The sequence below is a fragment of the Pituophis catenifer genome, unplaced genomic scaffold, assembly GCF_029215685.1.
Source record: "Pituophis catenifer annectens isolate HBS135680 unplaced genomic scaffold, rPitCat1.0.hap2 SCAF_2, whole genome shotgun sequence".
Lineage (NCBI taxonomy): Eukaryota > Metazoa > Chordata > Lepidosauria > Squamata > Colubridae > Pituophis > Pituophis catenifer.
The window spans coordinates 4833453-4853409 of record NW_027256882.1 but is presented as its reverse complement, the minus strand read 5'-3'; the positions used below and the strand labels follow the sequence as shown (position 1 = coordinate 4853409).

The 19957-nt window shown below is 52.8% G+C and overlaps 2 protein-coding genes across 2 annotated transcripts in view; one reads left to right on the top strand and one right to left on the bottom strand.

The window, feature by feature from the left end:
* Positions 1-19957, bottom strand: part of LOC139311676 (uncharacterized) — a 396884-nt gene that overhangs the window by 319007 nt on the left and 57920 nt on the right.
* LOC139311678 (rano class II histocompatibility antigen, A beta chain-like) lies at positions 2476-8277 on the top strand. The gene is given in 7 exon segments (XM_070936150.1): positions 2476-2603; positions 2605-2732; positions 3700-3972; positions 6284-6565; positions 6727-6840; positions 7078-7101; positions 7543-8277. Coding segments are annotated over 7 exon segments (963 nt in total). The 3' UTR covers positions 7557-8277.

The following is a 19957-nucleotide window of genomic DNA, read 5'->3' as shown; positions in this document are numbered from 1 at the left end:
ATTTTTTTGAAGCGGTAAAGCCATAGTTAAATAAATGATAAACGAGGATGTTTATTTGTTTGACAATGTGAGAAAATAGATAATTAGTAAATTCTGAATATAGAGATGAAGCACAAAAGATTTGTAATCGACCGACACACTGTTTGCAATTGTAATGGAGGATGGATTTATGTTTTATGTTTTGTTCAAAAATAAAAAAAAAATTCAAAAAAAAAGAAGAAATAAACAGACCTAAAATGACTTTGCTTTTGTCCATTAGATTGAATTGTCCTTCTAGAAATGGCTGGTGACATATTAATGTGTAAAAGCAAAAAGTTGAGGCGGGAATGTTTTTTTTTAAATCTTCTACTGTGCTGAAAAGAGCCGGAAGTCAAAGCCTTTTTTCCTTTTTTCCCTTGAACCTCAGATTTTCTTTTCCCTTCTTTTTCTCCTTCCTTCCCCTAATTTCCTATTTCTGTTTTTCTTTGTGTTGTATATAATAAATAAATAAATAAATAAGAAACAGACCTAATAAAAGAGGAGGTGAAATTGCAGGATATGTAAGAAAGAAAACAGAAGAAAGACGAAAACCTCCTTCCATGCATTTGGGTTGATATAAAAGGGGGGAAAGAAGGACAGAGCCTTGGGGGTATATTGGAAGCCACCCAACCCCAAAGTCAAACGGTCACTAAATGAACTGTTGTAAGTCAGGGACTCCTTTCTTCAATGGGCTTTAACTGAGGGAGAAAAGGACTAGAGAGCTATAATGAGGTTGTGGGGAGGGGCCCCTTCAGCCGCTTCCAATGGGGCAGAGGACCTTGTGGCTGCCCCACCTGCAGACTCAGCCATGGGGCGGAGGAGGAGGAGGAGGAGGGGAGTCCCTGAGGGAGAATGGAGGCTTGTTGCCTGCTGGATCCTGGCCAGGTCCTCAGTTCCGCTTCGGAGGAGCCCAAAGCTTCAGGCTGGGGAAGCGAAGCCCAAGCGCCTCTGCAGCTCTTGGGGGCTGGAGAAAGAAACTCTGTGTGTGTGTATTTGTGTGTGTGTGTAGCTGGGGATGGCAGAGAGAACTCAGAGAAAATATTTGGGGGGTTGGAAGCATGAAAGGGGCCCAGAGGTTCTGCCTGGGTCAGGCGAGGGGTGGAGGCCCCACAGAGGCTGCCTGGATCTGGGGCTGACTGTGTGTGAGTGGCTGTGTCAGATACACAACTGTGGGGCAGATGCTGGGGGGGACCTGGCTCTGGGCTGCTGAGGCTGGTGCTGGGCCAGGGGGGAGTTTGACCCCTCCAGCCCCCCCATCCCTGGAAAGGACCCAGGCCACCTCTGGACCCCCAAAGCTCTTGAAACAGGATCCGGAATTCAGGATCTCTCTAAGCCGCCTTTGCGTAACTCATTTTGTATTTTATTATGCTGGGGAAAGTTTTTCCTCTCTTTTTTCCTTTTGCCCTTTATCCCCCACTTCTCCTTCCCCTTCCTTTCCCTTCCCTATTTCCCTAATACTTTTATTTTCTATTTTATGCCCTTATAATCTTAATAAAAATAATAAAAAGGAGCCTTTTGTTTTAGGGGCCTTCCTGTTCCACAGTCAAAATAGGCAAATCTCATCACGATCTGCACAATCAGATGGCAAAATTTCTTCCAAAATGTCACTTTATATATTTTTCTGCTGAAAGTAGAGATTGTTCTGCATTATGGCGAAGATGTGGACGTTCTCCGAGGAAAGGAGCGGGAAGCGGAGGAGAAACGGCCGAACTTCCTTCCGGGATCTTCATCCGGGGCTGCTTTGCAAGGAAAAGGGGGATCCCCACCCACAGAAAGAAAGGAAGAGGTAGATTCCTACACAGTTGGGATTCAGGGGAGGGAAACCTGAAGGAGCCGGTCCGTCCAGACGTTCTCAGAAAGGGAGACGCGTGTTTCAAGGAAGGGAAACGCCCTTTTCTCTTGTAAAGCCAAGAGATCCCTACGGAGATTCCCCTGTGAAGGGGGAGGATCCGAATGGATTAGGAGGGATCCCTGCAGATCCTGCCTGGACTGTCAGCTGAGGCTTTTCCTGGCTTCCCTTCGGATTGGGGGGAGGGTGTGACCCCCAAGTCCCGGCTGGCTGTGGGGCTGCCCCTCCCCCCTTGTCATCCAGCACAGCTGCTGGGGGTCCCTCCTCCCCTTCTGAGCCCCGAAGGACCCCTCGAGCTCTGGATCCACTTTGCCCTCCTGGACTCTCCGCAGCTCCATCTTAAGCTCCTTCTAGGCACTGTGGAAACTCAAAGGACATCTAGTCCACCCTCCAGTCCAGGCGCCCAGAGAAAGGGAGATTGGAGGAGAATTGGGGGGGGGGGGCAAAAGGAAGTCCACAATCCCCTCCGGAGCTGGCATGAAAGACCCCCCAGATTGCAGCCCCCCAAGACTGAAGGGATTCCCCTCCCCCACTTTCTCCGCTTCTCTCTCTGCGCCGAACTATCTCCTGCATCGGGCGAAGTCGAGGGAGGCTCTGCCCGGAGACCGATGACGCTGCAGAAGGGAGAATTCCCATTGGTCCTCCTGCTCTTTCTGGACTCTCCCTCTTCCGAAGTCCGAGGAAAACTCCTCCCCCCCTCCAGACCCTCCGATTCCTCCTCTGGGGCTGGGAGCAGTTCCGTCTTTCTCCTCCCTTTGGGGCGCTTGTGGGGCAGCAGCCATGGCTTTTCTTGGGGTCCCCCTGATGCTGCTGCTGGGGGCGCTGGCCCGGATCCCCGGAAGCCAAGGGGGGAAGGAGACCCCCGGTAAGGAGGGGGCTGGGCGGGGGAGGAGTGGGCTGGGAAGGACCCTGGAGAGGGGAAGAAAGCCGATGGGTCTCCGGAGCCTCCACCAGCCTCGATCTCTGCGTAGTCTCCTCCCCCTTCCTCCCCACATCCACCCCCCCCCCAAGAGGACGGAGAGGGACCCCTACCCCCTTCCCCGATTGTAACGCAGTGGGGGTCGCATCTCTCTCACCCCTCCCCCAGGGCCTGGGTGGGAGGGGGCTGCATGGGAAGAGGAAGGGGAGGAAAAGCGAAAGTGAAAGAGGGAAACTGAGGCATTTTCAGCCCTGAATCCCCAGAAGGAAAAAGAGGCATTTGAGCGAAAGTCTTTGGGCTTCTTCAGAAACTTCACTTTCTGTGAACTGCAGGGGGTCTTTTTGGGGAGGGGGGAGAGGAAAGAGGGGGGATCCTCCACAGTCCCCCAAAGGGAGGGAGCTGGGCTGAAGATTCAGGGGAAGGAGAAAGGGGGGGAGATGGAGGGAAGATGAGGACTGAAGGGCTGGGAGACCCCAGGAGAGTCGGTCTAGATGTCCTCATTGTGGCCCCTCCCCAGATCCCCTCCCAAAGGAAGAGAGAGTGGGGGGGATGGAAGCTACTTTCCCTCCAGCCCCTCCCCCCATCCTTCCTGCCCCTTGAGGTCCAACCTTCCCTGCAGAGACTGAATGGGATCGCTGGACCGGTTGAGCTTCTGCCTGCCTTTTCCCACCCCTCCCCCTCTTTCCTCCCCTCCCCCCTCCAGACCCCCCAGGAAGCCTCCCTTCCTCTCTGGGACTGACAGAGTTCCCCTTCCCTCCTCCAGGGGGCGTCTTCCGACAGTCTGTCCAAGGAAGGTCCCCCGCCCCTCCCCCTTCCCACGTGGGTCCCCCCTCCTTTACCAGCGGCTGGGAACGATGGGCCCTGGAGTCCCTCCTGACGGCCTTCCTTCCCCTCCTCCTCCTCCCCCTCGCAGCCCATTTCCTGTACCAGACGAAGGACGAGTGCCACTTCCTCAACGGGACGCAGCAGGTGAGGCTCCTGAGCAGGGACTTCTACGACCGGCAGGAGTTTCTCCGCTTCGACAGCGACCTCGGGAAGCACGTGGCCGTCACGGAGTTTGGGAAGGCGGATGCGGACAAGTGGAACAGAGACAAGGTCTACCTGCAGATCAAGAAGGCTGAAGTGGATTCCTTCTGCCGGCACAACTACGAGACGTCCCAGAGCAATTCTGTGGTTGGCCGGAGAGGTGAGTTCGTGGGGGGGGGGAGTTTGGGGGGGAGTTGGGGGGAGGGGACCCCCTTTTCCTTCCCTTGATTGAGGCTCTCCCGGATGAAGATTTCGTGGTTCTTTCAAAAGGAAGGATGACTCCAATTCAGTGGAAAAATCAATTCATTCATTCATGAAGAGACGAATTAAAAGGCTTCAGGGGATTCAGGCTGCCTCCCCCTCTCTGCCCCCCCCAGCAAAGCTCCAGAGCCCCACTGGGCCCCCTTTCCAGAAGGCCAATAATGGGGGGGGGGCTCTCACCCCCTCTGGGGCCTTTGGGATTTTTAGGATAAAAAAAAAAAGAATCTTCAAAGGGAATCCAGGAAATCCTTTCTCTCCCGGTCTCAGTTCTCTCTATTCTTTATTCTGAGTCATTTCCACTCCCGCATCTTTTCAATCCAATAAATATGTAAGTAAGTAAGTAAAATAAACAAATATATAAAATTAAATAAATAAATTAAATAAATGAATGAAAAATAAATAAATGAAAAACTAAATAAATAAATAAAAACCTAATAAATAAAATAAATAACTACTAAAATAAACTAAAGAAAGAAAGAATAATAATAAATTAACTAAATAATAAAAGAAATTTAATAAGCAATAAACTAATAGAATAAATAATAAACTAATAATAGCAATAAATAAACTAAACAATAAAATCAATCAATCCAGATAGAATTTATCATTGTGAATCAAACCCAAATCAGGCGGAATCCTGGTCTGGCGTTTCCTCTGCCTTGAACAGAAGCTGATTCAGAGGCCGAGAAATTTCATTCAGCCTATTTTGGGGGTCTGGGAGAAAAGCCCCCCTTGAAGCCCCCATTTTGCTCACAGACTCGGCTTCCCCTGCAGCCAAATCCCTTCCGTCTTCCTTCCTGGGGAGGCTCCGGATTTGGGGGAGAGAGTCCAAAAACACCCACAAACCTTAAACTGAATTTTAGGTCCTAAGAAACACATCCTACTTCCATTCAACTCTGAAGCAGGGATTCTTTAATTCTCTGTCAGATTCCTTGCAAATTACCAAGATTTGTTTTTGTAATTTACATCCTCTGAGTAATCATATATTTTATTTATTTCTCTCAATTGATAAGAGCATCACAGGCCAAGCATTGTGGAAATCAAGGATTTCAGCTGCACTTTTTGCAATTCGGCCTTTCCAGGGAAATTTCACCCCTTTGATGGAAAAATCTTTCAAGCATCCCCACTTAAGAATTGCTTAAGTCTGAGGTTCCCATTGGGAGCCCAGAAAACTCTCGAAACATAATCTCTTGCCACAGAATGAAATAAGAAATTTCTTCCATAAGAGGAAAAAACAGCCCATCCTAAGAGAGAAAGATTTTTTAGAGGGAGATCCTTTCGCTCCTTCCCTAAATTATTGAACATTTCAGGAGAACCGACAGAGATTTTATTCTCCAGATATTTAATTTGGAGGCAAAAGTCATTTTCACTCCTAAATTCTTCCCAGCAAAGCTAGGAGGAGGATCACATCCCTGGAATAGGATATTGGAATTTAGAATAGAATAGAATAGAATTCTTTTTTGGCCAAGTGTGATTGGACACACAGGGAATTTGTCTTGGTGCATATAATTTAGTAAAGAAATAAACGATCTTCTCTCCAATTTGAGAGATGGTTTGAAACATTTTTACCACCAAAGAGGACGTTTCCCTGGAGATAACAATCCCCTGATTGATAATATTCAAGATTTAATTATTGCTTACTATCAGTTCAACATTCTTGTTGTCTGGCATATTTGAAATAATTCTCATTCCAGCAATATTTAACATGGAAATTTCATCACTTCTACTAATTTGGCTAATGATTTTTGATGACCCTGAAAGTGGCCCCAAAATCCCCTCCCAATTGTGTGGGTGTTGTGAGTGTGTCTCTTTTGTGCCCCCCCCCCACAGGGCCTCCATCCCCCTCCCTCCTTTTGTGGGTCTCAGGGGGGATTTTCCCTTCAGGGAAAGGAGATTCATCAGTTTCAGATAGTTGGTTCAGCTCCAGTTGAGGAGACCTGAAATCACCGGATGTTTCTTGAGTCTCTTTGGGGGAATTTTCTCTTTATTTATTTTTTTTTACTTCTGAGCTGACTTTTCTCTCCGGAGAGATCCGGGCGTCTCCTTCCCCCGAGAGGCCAAAGCTTTTCTCTGGCCACCAAGAGAGGCTCTCAACCTTCCCTCAACTCTCCCCAGAATCAATTCAGCCTCCATTTCTCTGCGAAAATCATATCTTCCATTCTGGGCCCTCCTGTGTCTCTCATGTGGCTCCTTCCCCTCCTTCCCTCCAGCCAAGCCCACCGTCTCCATCTCCCCCACCAAGATGGAGCCCTCTTCCCCCAACACCATCCTCCTCTGCACCGCGACCGGCTTTTACCCCGTGGAGATCGAGGTCCAGTGGCTGAAGAATGGGCGGCCGGAGGAGGAGGGCGTGGCCTTTGGGGAGGAGCTCCAGAACGGAGACTGGACCTACCAGCTCCAGGTGATGCTGGAGACCCAGCCCCAACGGGGGGACGTCTACACTTGCAAGGTGGGGCATGCCAGCCTGGAGGCCCCCATCACTGTCCAGTGGGGTAAGTACGTGCCCTCCCCTTTCTTCCCTCCTGATCTGGGGACCCCATCCTTCCCTGAGAAGGGGGAGAGTCCCTCCCTGTGGGGTTAGCCAGAATGGAGCCTCCTGGGGGAAGGTGGGCCTGATCCTCCTGCTCAGGTGAGGCTCCTTCTCCTTCCCCAGAGCCCCGTTCCTCCAGCTCTGCCAGGAGCAAACTCTGGACGGGGATCATGGGGGCCGTGATAGGGGTGGCCTTCTTGGCTGTGGGGCTCTGCTCCTACCTGAAGAGCAAGAAAGGTGAGTCTGGGGGGCTGGAGGAGAGGTGGTGGGGAGGGGACCCTCTAGGGGAGGCCTCTCCTCAAGCTTAGCAGGTGGCCAAGAGGGGCCCCTTGGGGAATGTTTATGGGAACTTCTGTTCTTGGAGGGGCTATAAGTGAAGACAATGCAACCTATTATGGGCTATCTATGGGGAGGGGGTCCCCCTGAGTCCTCCAGCCCATGAAGGGTCCTGATTGGGTCTTTTTCTCCTTCCAGCAATTCCCATCCAACCTCCTGCAGGTGAGTTTCCCCTCTTCCCTCTTATCTCAACCCCTCCTAAAAGTTATTGGTGGTTTTTTAAATTCTTTAATTGCTCCATTTAAAGAAAAAACATGCCTGAACAAAATCTCCTTGCTGTGCACATTTTTGAGACTTTGGACAGTTTTTCCTTACAGAGACCTGAAAAAATATTGCAATGAAAAGCAAAAGCAGACACAAACGCTAAAATCTCACCCAGAATTTTTGAGACATTTCCAAAGGGAGATGAAATGGGGAGGAATCCCTGGTCCTTCCCAGCCTTTTCCTCCCTGAAATGGGCGGATTCTCCCTCTATCCGTCCCTGCCTGTCAACCGTCTGGGCCTGCCTTGGGGGGGGGGGGCTGAAAGGGAAGAAAAATAGGTTATTTATACTAATAGTGTCTCTTTATCTTCTAATTTTCTTCCCCATCTCTTTTTCTACAGCACTCATGAATTAATCCTGCTCTCCGATGCAAAAGGATATTTTTTCTTTAGTGGCTGATGACTCTTTGTCCTGTTTGCAGCCTCTGAGAAACGGAGGCTGAAGGTTGGGAGAGGAGGAGAATGGCAGCCTGGACCTTCTCCTGCTGAGACCCCCCCCCCCCAGCTTCCTTTCAGGGCCGCTCTTTCTTGGGAGGGAGGGGTGGAGACCATCTAGACCAGCCATCCTCACACTACGCCCCGCCAATGCAAAGTATCCGGCCCGCGGAGTGGTGTGATTGAGCCCCGCCCCTCACCGTGGGTCCTATCTTCCGGGGAGCCAACTGGGAGGCCGGCTGAGGGGAGATCTTGCCGGTGCAGCCTTGAAAAGCAGGTCTGGGCTTGTAAAGTCCTCCTTTCAATTAAAAGTCTTTGAAAACAATTTAAACAGGAGCTTAGGAAGGAGAAAGGCAAAAAAATGGACTGTTAAATTGGCCACATCCACCCAGTCACACGACCACCTAGCCACGCCCAGGGAGCAATCTGGCCCCCACAACAGTCTGAGGGACTCTGAATCGGCCCCCTGTTCAAAAAGTTTGAGGACCCTGATCTAGACTGTCCCCAGGGACGCTGGGCCCACCTGTCACCCCATCTCTCCTGGCTTTGAACCCACAGCAGCTTCATCTACATTATTCGTCCTCCGAGTCACTTCCCTTCCCTTCGCTTTGCTCTAAAAGAATAAACTTTAGAAGCAGGAAAGCCTGGAATCCTCCCTTCCTTCCTCTTCCTCCTCCTCCTCCTCTTTCCTGCCCCCACAGGAGGCTCCTCCCTCCACTTCCTCTGGATCCACCATCCCGGCTACTTCGGGTCCGAAGACAGAACTGTTTTGGGAGGAGGGTGGACAGATCTGGGGAGGGGGAGTCGTGGGACCCCCCTCCTGCTTGGAGGCCCCCTTGCTCTGCTTCCCCTCAAGCCCCCTTTGGAGGACCAGAATGCGAGCAGGCACAGTCCTCCCCAAGCACTTGTGGGGAGCCCTTTGGGGGGGCATCTCAGACCCCCCCTACATTCACCCAGCCATTTGAGCCATTTGTCTCCTTCACAACCAGAGGGTCCTCCTCCGTTTTGGCACCCAATGCCTCCTTCCCTCCCTCCCTCTTTGGGGCTCAGATTCTAATGGTCTCCTCTGTTCGATGCTATAAATGGTCTAGCGGGGGTTGGACTAGATGACCTCCAAGAAATTCACCTTCAGCCATTCCTGGTTTGCCCCGGAGGGGAAGACCAGTTCTGGGGGAAAGTGGGGGGGGGGTTCAATGGAGCAGCCCTGAATGGAAGACCCTCCCTTCTCCCCAGCAACCCCAGATGCCCCTGGGCAGCCCTCCACCTGAGCCTCCCCCCCTCAGAGCTCATCCAGACTGGCTCCCCAGGACTTTCACAGAACTTCCCCTCCCCTCCCTCATCTGGGGTCTTGGGGCCACCACAGGAAGATTCGGCTGGTGTGTGATGGGAGGAATTGTCCAAAGAAGGAGAAGAGTTGGGCTCCTGTGGGCAATGCCTCCCCTTGCAAGGCCGCGTGGGAGAACCTGGAGGAGGCTCAACCCCAAAGGTCCCAATGGCCGAAAAACCCTCAGGAACCTCCTGAGGTAAATCTCCCACAGGCCATGGAAGAAAAAGGCGGGAAAAGGGGGAAACGCCTCATTTCCACCAGAGCAGCCAATCGGAGCGCAGATCGCCTCAGGCAGGAGCCCCCCCAGGCTCTCAAGGACAATGGAGAGTTCGGCACCATCGTCCCCTTTCCTCCTCCAGCTTTTGGACTGGAGAGCTTCACCTCTGAAGGCTTCAAAAGAAACAGATGTAATAGAAGGGGATATTAAAAAAAAAAGAACCACACTGCCATAGAAACGCAAAGGAAGAAAGACAAAAACCTCCCTCAATGCATTTGGTTGAGATAAAAGGGGGAAAAGAGGGATGGGGAAATATTCTGAGCCTCCCAACCAACCAGAGGAAACGGATGAACTTTGTGTGAATTAGCTGAGGCCCGGAGGAAGCTTCCCCCAAGAGTCATGGGGGGCTTGGACTCCCCTGGCCTCACCTGGGAGGCAGGTTCTGCGCCTGGTGGAAGAGGAAAGAGGCTCCTGGGAAACCCAGCAGACCAGAGGCCGCCTTGAAAGCAGCCCCCCCTCCTTTCCCCCCATACGGGGCCTTTGCCACCAGGGGAGGGGAGACCCTGGACGGGGCCTTCTCCAACCCCCAGGGAGCCTTGAAGGCCGCCCCTCCCCCTCCTCCTGGCCCCTCCGATCCTCTCTCTGGGAGGCTCCGGTCAGCAGAGAAGCCTTTAAGGTTCATCAGAGAGGACCCAGGAGAGAACTAGGGAGACTGAGGCCGGCAGAAGCCATGGAGGCTCTACGAGGAGATTCCTTCAAGGGCAGAAATTGCAACGTATTTAAAGAGGCTGCAACGAATGGACAACACACTGATGGGAACGAATAAGCTTCTATTGTCTGCTTACATTCAAAATATAAGGGTTAGGGTCTATCTAGCTATGTATCTGAAATTTATATAGCCACCCATCTCACACGTGTCACATACAACAAAGCTAAAAACAGGTAATTTACATGAAAGAATTAAAAAAAACATTCAAAGCAATAAAAAATATTTTAAAAAGGAATATTAGGCGAAGAGCCACTTTTTTCAGCGCCATTGTAACTTCTAACCGCTAATTCTAATTCAATGAACTGTCATAAGTCAAAGACTCATAGGTCTCATATTAAGACTTACCTTGTGGCGATAAAAGCGGCAAAATGTAACTATTTTTCCGCTCTTACTGCGTCATCAGATAACCGCCCGGCCGCCCTGTTTAGGGTGACCCGCTCCCTGCTCCTTCAGGAAGCGCGGGAGGACCCCTTGGAGGGTAGAGCCGAGGACTTTGTACAGTATCTGTATGATAAAATCGCTCAGATTCAGGAACATCTGGACTCTGACGGGGTAGATTCAGGGGGGAGGATGGAGGCAGGTCTTGAGAATATTATCCGGGAAGAGTTTGATGCTGTGACTCCCGAAGACATGGACAGGATACTGAGTAGACTGAATGCTGCCACATGTTTATTGGACCCGTGTCCCTCCTGGTTGGTGCTGACCTCTCGGGAGGTTACACGAGGCTGGCTCCAGGGGATTATAAATGCTTCTCTGAGTGAGGGTGTCTTTCCCGCTGCCTTGAAAGAGGCGGTGGTGAGACCTCTCCTCAAGAAGCCTTCCCTGGACCCGGCAGTGTTGGCAAATTACTGTCCAGTCTCCAACCTTCGCTTTGTTGCGAAGGTTGTTGAGAGTGTGGTAGCACGACAGCTCCCTCAGTACCTGGATGAATCGGCTTATTTGGATCCATTCCAGTTGGGCTTCAGGCCTGGGTACAGCACAGAAACGGCATTGGTCGCATTGGTTGATGATCTCTGGAGGGCCTGGGGCAGGGGTTGCTCCTCTGTCCTGGTCCTATTAGACCTCTCAGCGGCTTTTGATACCATCGACCATGGTATCATGCTGCACCAGCTGGAAGAGCTAGGGGTGGGAGGCACCGTGTTGCAGTGGTTCTCCTCCTTCCTCTCCGACCGGTCGCAGTCAGTGTTGGCAGGGGGGCAGAGGTCGACCCCGAGGCCCCTCGTATGTGGGGTGCCTCAAGGGTCAGTACTCTTGCCCCTTCTGTTCAAATTTATGTGAAGCCGCTGGGTGAGATCATCCGTGGTTTCGGGGTGAAGCACCACCAGTACGCTGATGACACCCAGCTGTACATCTCCACCCCGGACCACCCCAATGATGCCCTTGAAGTGATGTCCCAGTGCCTAGAGGCTGTATGGATCTGGATGGGGAGGAACAGACTCAGGCTCAACCCATCCAAGACCGAGTGGCTGTGGTTTCCGACATCCTGATATAGTCAGTTGGTGCCATCACTGACTATTGGGGCGAGTCATTGGCCCCCACGGAGAGGGCTTGCAACTTGGGGGTCCTCCTGAACTCACAGCTGTCTTTAGAAGAGCACTTGACGGCTGTGGCCAGGAGGGCGTTTTATCAGGTTCGCCTGATTCGCCAGTTGCATCCCTTTCTGGATCGGGACTCATTAAATACGGTCACTCATGCCCTCGTCACTTCCCGCCTGGATTACTGCAATGCTCTCTACATGGGGCTCCCCTTGAAGAGCACCTAGAGGCTCCAGCTGGTCCAGAATGCGGCCGCGCAGGTGGTTATTGGAGCAACGTGGCGCTCCCATGTGACCCCCCTCCTGCGCGAGGTGCACTGGCTCCTGGGGGTCTTCCGGGTGCGCTTCAAGGTTTTGGTTACCACCTTTAGAGCGCACCATGGCCTAGAACCGGGGTATCTACGAGACCGCCTTCTGCCACCAGTAGCCTCTCACCGACCAGTACGCTCCCATAGAGAGGGGCTCCTCAGGGTGCCGTCGGCCAAACAATGTTGACTGGCGGCCCCCAGGGGGAGAGCCTTCTCTGTGGGGGCACCCGCCATCTGGAACGAGCTCCCCCCGGAGATACGGAGGATCCCACATCTGCGCGCTTTCCGCCGTGCCATCAAAACATTTCTTTTTCAGCAGGCCAGCCTGGCCTAACCTCTCTTTTAAACTTTTTAAATAACTTTTAAAATTTTTAAATTTTAAATTTGTCTGATAAATTTGGGGTGTTTTAAATTTTGTTTTCGGGCCAATTATTTAATTGTATTTTAATGGTTTTTTAACATTTGTATTATATGTATTTTATTTGGCTGTTCACCGCCCTGAGTCCTTCGGGAGTAGGGCGGAATACAAATAATAATAATAATAATAATAATAATAATAATAATAATAATAATAATAATAATAATTGAAAGTTTTATTTTGGCAGCTCAAGAACAAGCCCTAGCCACAAACTGTATGAAGGCAAAAATTCAACATGTTACCACCAACAGCAAATGCCGCCTCTGCAATGAGAAAGAAGAGACAGTCGACCACCTGATCAGTGGGTGCAGCAAAATTTCACAAACTGACTACCTACAACGCCATGACCGCGTTGCTAAGATCATTCACTGGAAATTGTGCCAGACGTTTGGATTTGAGTACAGCAAAAACCACTGGGAACATCAGGTTGAGAAAGTTTTAGAGAATGAGAAACTCAAGATCTTGTGGGACTTTAGGATTCAGACTGACAGGCACTTGGTCCACAACACACCTGACATAACAATAGTTGAAAAGAAAAAAGTATGGTTCATTGACATTGCAATACCTGGTGATGCACGAATTGAAGATAAGCAGCAAGAAAAAATCACAAAGTACCGGGACTTACAAATTGAAGTTGAGCGACTGTGGAAAAAGAAATCGTGTGTTGTCCCGATTGTAATTGGAGCCCTCGGAGCAATACCCAAAGGGCTACCCCGCTATTTAGAAATTCTAAATTTGCCGGACTTGAACATTTTGACTCTACAAAAAACCACCTTACTCGGAACAGCTTACATCCTCCGACGATACCTTGGTCCTTGGTTAGGACTTGAGCTGCTGAGCTATTAACCAGCCTCAAAGGCTGTGAGTCTCACCAAAGATTAACCAATAAATAATAATAATAATAACAACTGATGGACAAAGGACTAGAGAACTATCCTCAGGTTGTGGGGAAGGGCCCCTTCAGACACTTCAGAGGACCTTTTGGCTGCCCCACATGGAGACCCAGCCATGGGGCAGAGGAAGGCAGCCCCCGAGTTGCCCTGATGAAGAATCAAAGTTTGTTGCCTGGTGGATCCTGGCCAGTTCCTCAGTTCTGCTTCGGAGGAGCCCAAAGCTTCAGGCTTCAGGATGGCTGCGTGGGGAAGCGAAGCCCAAGCGCCTCTGCCAGCTGTTGGGGGCTGGAGAAAGAAGTGATGCTCTGTGTGTGGGGGGAGGGGCATGGGGGGGTGTCTGGGAGAACTCAAGAGAGAACCAAAGTCTTGTGGGGGAGAGGAAACCTGAAAAGAGCCCAGAGGTTCTGCTTTGATCAGGAGAGCGATGGGATCCCACCAGAGTCCCTCTGGATCTGGGGCCAATTTTGTGTGACTGGCTGTGTCCAAACACACAATTGTGGGGCAGGTTCGGACTCTGCCGCCTCCTTCAGCTGCAGGAGGGGACCCAGTTCTGGCCGGCTGAGGCTGGTGCTGCCCCTCCCCCCATCCCAGGAGAGGATCCAGGCCGCCTCAGGATAGGCGCCCTGTGGGATGTCTGCCTGCTGCAGCTGGGAGAGGGTGGGGGCTCTGATCTGGCATCACCAACCATTAGCTGGTATTTGATCCTCAGCCCTCAACAGCTGGCAGCTGCCCAGCCTCCGATGCCCTCACCCAGCTGAGAGAGATGGGCCTGGTGAGCCTGAGGATGGGAGACCACCAGGAAGCCTCTGGGCTGCTGTATAGGCTGAAACTCCTCCAAGACAAGGAGGGAGAAGCTTCAGGCCCTCCTCGAACTCCCCTCCCTCAAAAGATTCACTTCCCATTCCTCTCCCTGGAACTCTCCCCCTCCCCCCTTTCTCACTTCCTGGAAGAGGAGCCCAGTTCTCCTTGTCCAGAGAGGGGGGAGGAGGGGAGAGTGGAGCCGAATGCAGAAACCCTAAAGGGGGGCAACAAGGGGGTGTCGCCTTCCTTGGTCCTTGCCCCCACCTTTAACCTCAGTAGCCTTTTAGCTTTTCCCACCTTCCCGAGGCTCAGGGCACAAGGGAGGTCATTGGGGGTCTCCAAGCCTCCCCTGGGGCCGATCCCCCTTTCCTGCCGGTCTCTGGTGCCTGAGGGAGCCCGACCCCCAGTCCTGCGTCCGGAGGAGGAAATGTTGCCCACGCAGAGCAGGACGGAGAACTGGGGGAGGGAGGGAGGGAGAGGGAAATGCGAGAGAGGAATAAATAAGAGAGAAGAGAGCGAGGGAGAGGGAGGGAGAGGGCAAAACCGGTGGGGAGTGAGGAGGAGGAAGGGGAGGGGGAAGAAGGGGGAAGAGTGCGGGCGGGGGGAATGAGGAGGGAGCGAAGGGGGAGTGAGGGGGAAGAGAGGGGAACGAAGAGAGTGAGGGGAGGGAGGGGTCAAAATGGGTGGGGAGGGAAGAGGGAGGGGAGGGGGAAGAAAGGGGAAGAGTGGGGGGAGTGAGGAGGGAGCGAAGGGGGAGCAAGGATGGAGAGGGGTAGGGAGGAGGGGGAAAAGCGAAAGGGAGGGAGAGAGAGGGGAGAGAGAAGAGGGGAGGGGGAGGGAGGGGGCAAAACGGGTGGGGAGTGAGGAGGGGGAAGGGGAGGGAGGAAGAGTGAGGGGGAGGGGGAGGTGAGGGGGAAGAAAGGGGAAGAGTGGGGGGAGTGAGGAGGGAGCGAGGATGGAGAGGGGGAGGGAGGAAGAGCGAAGGGGGGGTGAAGAGAGAGGGAGGGGGAAAAGCGAAAGGGAGGGAGAGAGAGGGGAGAGAGAAGAGGGGAGGGGAAGGGAGGGGGAAAAACGGGTGGGGAGGGAGGAGGGGGAAGGGGAGGGAGGAAGAGCGAGGGGGAGGGGGAGGGAGGGGGACGAAAGGGGATGGAGGGAGGGGCAGCGCCGCGGAACTCTTATTTCTGACCTCCAGACAGTCGAACATCTGGCCCAACCAATGAAAAATCGAGATTTGGAAGCGTCATCAGTCTCCAGGCAGGGGATCCACCGCCTGGTCCTTTGGAGGAGATGCTTCTCAGAAGCGTCGGGCAGCGAGGGAGGAGGGAGGATTTCCCCCTTCCCCCCCCGAGTTCCCCCCCCCATTGAGATGACCAACAGCCCCTCTTCAACCAGACCTGACCTGCCACTTGCGGTGGGTCAGAGAACCCCGCAGCCCCTTTGCCAGGAAGGGACCAAAGGGCGGAAGCTTCTGGGGGAGGCGGGGAGGGGAGTCACCCCACATGATTGAGGAAGACCCCCCCCCAACCACGAAGGGGTGTGTGTGTGTGTGTGTGAAGGTGCCCCCAAGATCTCGCTGGCCTCCCCTTCTCTCCTCCACTGCAGCCCCACTCCAGCCGGATCCTGGGGGGCGGAGGGCAAAAGGAAGCCTGTTCCCCCCTCCAGGGCTGACCTGAATCCTCCCTTGAGCTGCAGCCCCCCAAGACTGAAGGCCCCCCCCGCACCGTCTCCGCTTCTCTCTCTGCGCTGAACTGTCTTCTCTTGCGGTGAAGTCAAGGGAGGCTCTGCCCGGCGACCGATGACCATTGCCCCTGGGCACCCCCCAACTGAGCCTCTTCCCCTCAGAGCTCATCCAGACTGGCTCTGCAGAATTTCCCCTCCCCTCCCTCATCTGGGGTTTTGGGGCCACCACAGGAAGACTTGGCCGCTGTGTGATGGGAGGAATTGTCCCAAAGACGGAGAAGAGTTGGGCTCCTGTGGGCAATGCCTCCCCTTGCAAGGCCACGTGGGAGAACCTGGAGGAGGCTCAACCCCAAAGGTCCCAATGGCAGAAGAACAATCTGGAACCTCCTGAGGTAAATCTCCCACAGGCCACGGAAGAAAACGGCGGGAAAAGGGGGGAACACCCCTTTCCACCCAGAGCAGCCAATCGGAGCGCAGATCGCCTCAGGCAGGAGCCCCCCCAGGCTCTCAAGGCCAACGGGGAGTTCGGCACCATCGTCCCCTTTCCTCCTCCAGCTTTTGGACTGGAGAGCTTCACCTCTAATGGCTTCAAAAGAAACAGATGTAATAAAAGAGGATATATAAAAAAAAAGAACCACACCGCCATAGAAACGCAAAGGAAGAAAGACAAAAACCTCCTTCAGTCCATTTGGGTTGAGATAAAAGGGGGGAAAAGAGGGATGGGGGAATATTCGGAGCCCCCCAACCAACCAGAGGAAAGAGATGGAACTTTCCGTTACTTAGCTGAGGCCCGGAGGAAGCTCCCCCCAAGAGTCATGGGGGGCTTGGACTCCCCTGGCCTCACCTGGGAGGCAGGTTCTGCACCTGGTGGAAGAGGAAAGAGGCTCCTGGGAAACCCAGCAGACCAGAGGCCGCCTTGAAAGCAGCCCCCCCTCCTTTCCCCCCATACGGGGCCTTTGCCACTAGGGGAGGGGAGACCCTGGACGGGGCCTTCTCCAACCCCCAGGGAGCCTTGAAGGCCGCCCCTCCCCCTCCCCCTCCTCCTGGCCCCTCCGATCCTCTCTCTGGGAGGCTCCGGTCAGCATAGAAGCCTTTAAGGTTCATCAGAGAGGACCCAGGAGAGAACTAGGGAGACTGAGGCCGGCAGAAGCCATGGAGGCTCTACGAGGAGATTCCTTCAAGGGCAGAAATTGGAACGTATTTAAAGAGGCTGCAACGAATGGACAACACACTGATGTGGACGAATAAGCTTCTACTGTCTCTGCTTACATTCAAAATATAAGGGTTAGGGTCTATCAGTCTGTCTGTCTGTCTATCTGTCTCAAATTTATATAGCCACCCATCTCACAACAAGTATCACATACAACAAAGCTAAAAACCAGTATATACATGAAAGGATTAAAAAAAACATTCAGAGCAATAAAAAATATTTTAAAAAGAAGGAATATTAGGCGAAGAGTCACTTTTTTCAATGCCATTGTAACTTCAAACGGTCACTAAATGAACCGTCATAAGTCAAGGACTCCTTTCTTCAATGGGCTTTAACCAATGGAGAAAGGACTAGAGAACTATAATGAGGTGGTGGGGAAGGGCCCCTTCAGCCGCTTCCAATGGGGCAGAGGACCTTGTGGCTGCCCCATTTGGAGACCCAGCCATGGGGCAGAGGAAGGCAGTCCCTGAGCTGCCCTGATGAAGAATGGAGGTTTGTTTCCTGCTGGATCCTGGCCAGTTCCTCAGTTCTGCTTCGGAGGAGCCCAGAGCTTCAGGCTTCAGGATGGCTGCGTGGGGAAGCGAAACCCAAGAGCCTCTGCAGCTGTTGGGGGCTGGAGAAAGAAGTGATGCTCTGTGTGGGGTGGGTGGGGGGGGTGTCAGGAAGAACTCAATCAAAGTCTTGTGGGGGAGGGGAAAGTTCTGCTTTGATCAGGAGAGCGATGGGATCCCACCAGAGTCTCTCTGGATCTGGGGCCAATTTTGGGTGACTGGCTGTGTCCAAACACACAATTGTGGGGCAGGTTCGGACTCTGCCGCCTCCTTCAGCTGCAGGAGGGGACCCAGTTCTGGCCTGCTGAGGCTGGTGCTGCCCCTCCCCCCATCCCAGGAAAGGATCCAGGCCACCTCAGGATAGGCGCCCTGTGGGATGTCTGCCTGCTGCAGCTGGGAGAGGGTTGGGGCTCTGAGCCCTGGCCTGGTCTGGCATCACCAACCATTAGCTGGCATTTTATCCTCAGCCCTCAACAGCTGGCAGCTGCCCAGCCTCCGATGCCCTCACCCAGCTGAGAGAGATGGGCCTGGTGAGCCTGAGGATGGGAGACCACCAGGAAGCATCTGGGCTATTGTATAGGCTGAAACTCCTCCAAGACAAGGAGGGAGAAGCTTCAGGCCCTCTTCAGCTTGCCTCCCTCAAAAGATTCACTTCCCATTCCTCTTTCAGCCTTGCCTGATCTCTCTGAAACTCTCCCCCTCCCCCTTTTCCCAGTTCCTGGAAGAGGAGCCCAGTTCTCCTTGTCCAGAGAGGGGAGAGAAGGTGAGAGTGGAGCCGAATGCAGAAATCCTAAAGGGGTGCAACAAGGGGTCTCTCCTTCCTTGGTCCTTGCCCCCACCTCTAACCTCAGTAGTGTAATGTATATAGTTTTGGCGGGAAAGTTTGAATGTTAATTGCTCTATTCTGATTGGCTAACTGCCAGGACTGTAAGGCATATAAAGGGAACTGTTTCCCTGGGTCAGTTGCTGGATTCACACCATGAAGTAAAGAGCTGTTTTTACTCATGACCTGGCTTCTGTGTCCTCATTCACCCCACATAACATGGTGGGATTTTGAGACAAGAAGCTATGGAACGAGCTGAGGCCACGAAGCAACATAGAGAGCTGAAGTCTAGAATCCAGCCAGGCAGACGAGCAGAGCACCCAGAGAGAAACAAACGCGATGTCTGCTTACATGCCACCAGCGCCTTTCGACCCTGCCAGAGAGAAATGGGGGTCCTACATGGTGCGATTCGAGTGTTTTCTGGAGGGTAGCGACCTACAGGGTCTCTCAGACAACCGAAAAAGAGCTTTATTCTTGAGCCATTGCGGAACCAAAGTGTTCGATATGGCAGAGTCACTATCTGAACTGACCCCAGTTCAGGCTATCTCATGGCAAGCTCTACAGGCTGTGCTGAAGGCACACTACGCTCCAGTACCCTCCAAATTCGTGCAGAGGTACGAGTTTCGCCAGTGGTTGCAGTGAGAGGGAGAACCGATCAATGCGTACATGGCTGCCCTGCGCAAGGCTGCGACACATTGTGAGTACCACGACCTTGATGATGCACTCCTAGAGCAACTAATCTGTGGCGTTAGAGATATTCGCCTACAGAGAAAACTGCTCGCCAGGCAAATCTAATGCTCCACATCGCGCTTGATGAGGCAAGGGCTCACGAATCCTCTACAAAGGCTGCAGAGACCTTACAGCGACCAGCACAAGCGGGGACAACGCAACGGTCGGCCCCCGGTACATTGCGAGACGGCCCAAACCGAAAGCGAGGAGGAGTCTGACGAGGACATCTTCCAGACCGAGAAATATCGGCGGGACCAGAGAGAGCATCGAGAAGCCTGCGTGAGCTGTGAAAAGTCCCACCATCGCCAGACCTGCAAGTTCTGGGATGCTGTTTGCAGGCGTTGCGACAGGAAGGGTCACCTGGCAAGGGTCTGCAGAGCTACTCAACCAGTCAGCACAAGCCACGAGGCGGCTCCAGCCAACCAGAGCCAGCATCGCAGAAAAGGACCAACAAGCACGGCAACTACAGAAAGGGCGCGAAATTCGAGAGCTACGAGACCTGCACCATCAGCATTGGCCAGGCAAGCACAACTCCAGAGAAGAAGGTATATACAATGGTGGAGATTGAAGGAAGCGAGTGCAAGATGGAGATCGACACCGGCTCGCCTCTAACCATCATGTCCTGGCTCAAACTAAAGAAAGCTGTGCCTAGCGTAAAGAAGCATCAGCTACAACACCAGAGGCTTAGACTACGCGATTACCAGGGCAACCGGATCCCAGTGGAAGGAATCGGCGTGTTCCAGGTTGAATATGGGGAATACCAGAGGAAACTACCCCTCACCATTGTCAGCAGAAACCTCCCAAGCCTCCTGGGGATGGACTGGTTTAAAGCCCTGGGCATGGAGTTCACCTGAGTCCGCAACATAAGCAGCACCCTGAAGGACGACCTGATGCAGGAGTTCCAGGACGTGTTTGACGAACACCTCGGCCCCAATATTGCCCCGATCCGTTTAAAGCCTAGGAGGGTACCGTTCGCCATAAAGCCAAAGATAGACATTGAGCTAGACAAACTCATCAAGCAAGGGGTGCTGGTTCCCGTCGACCACGCACAATGGGAGACCC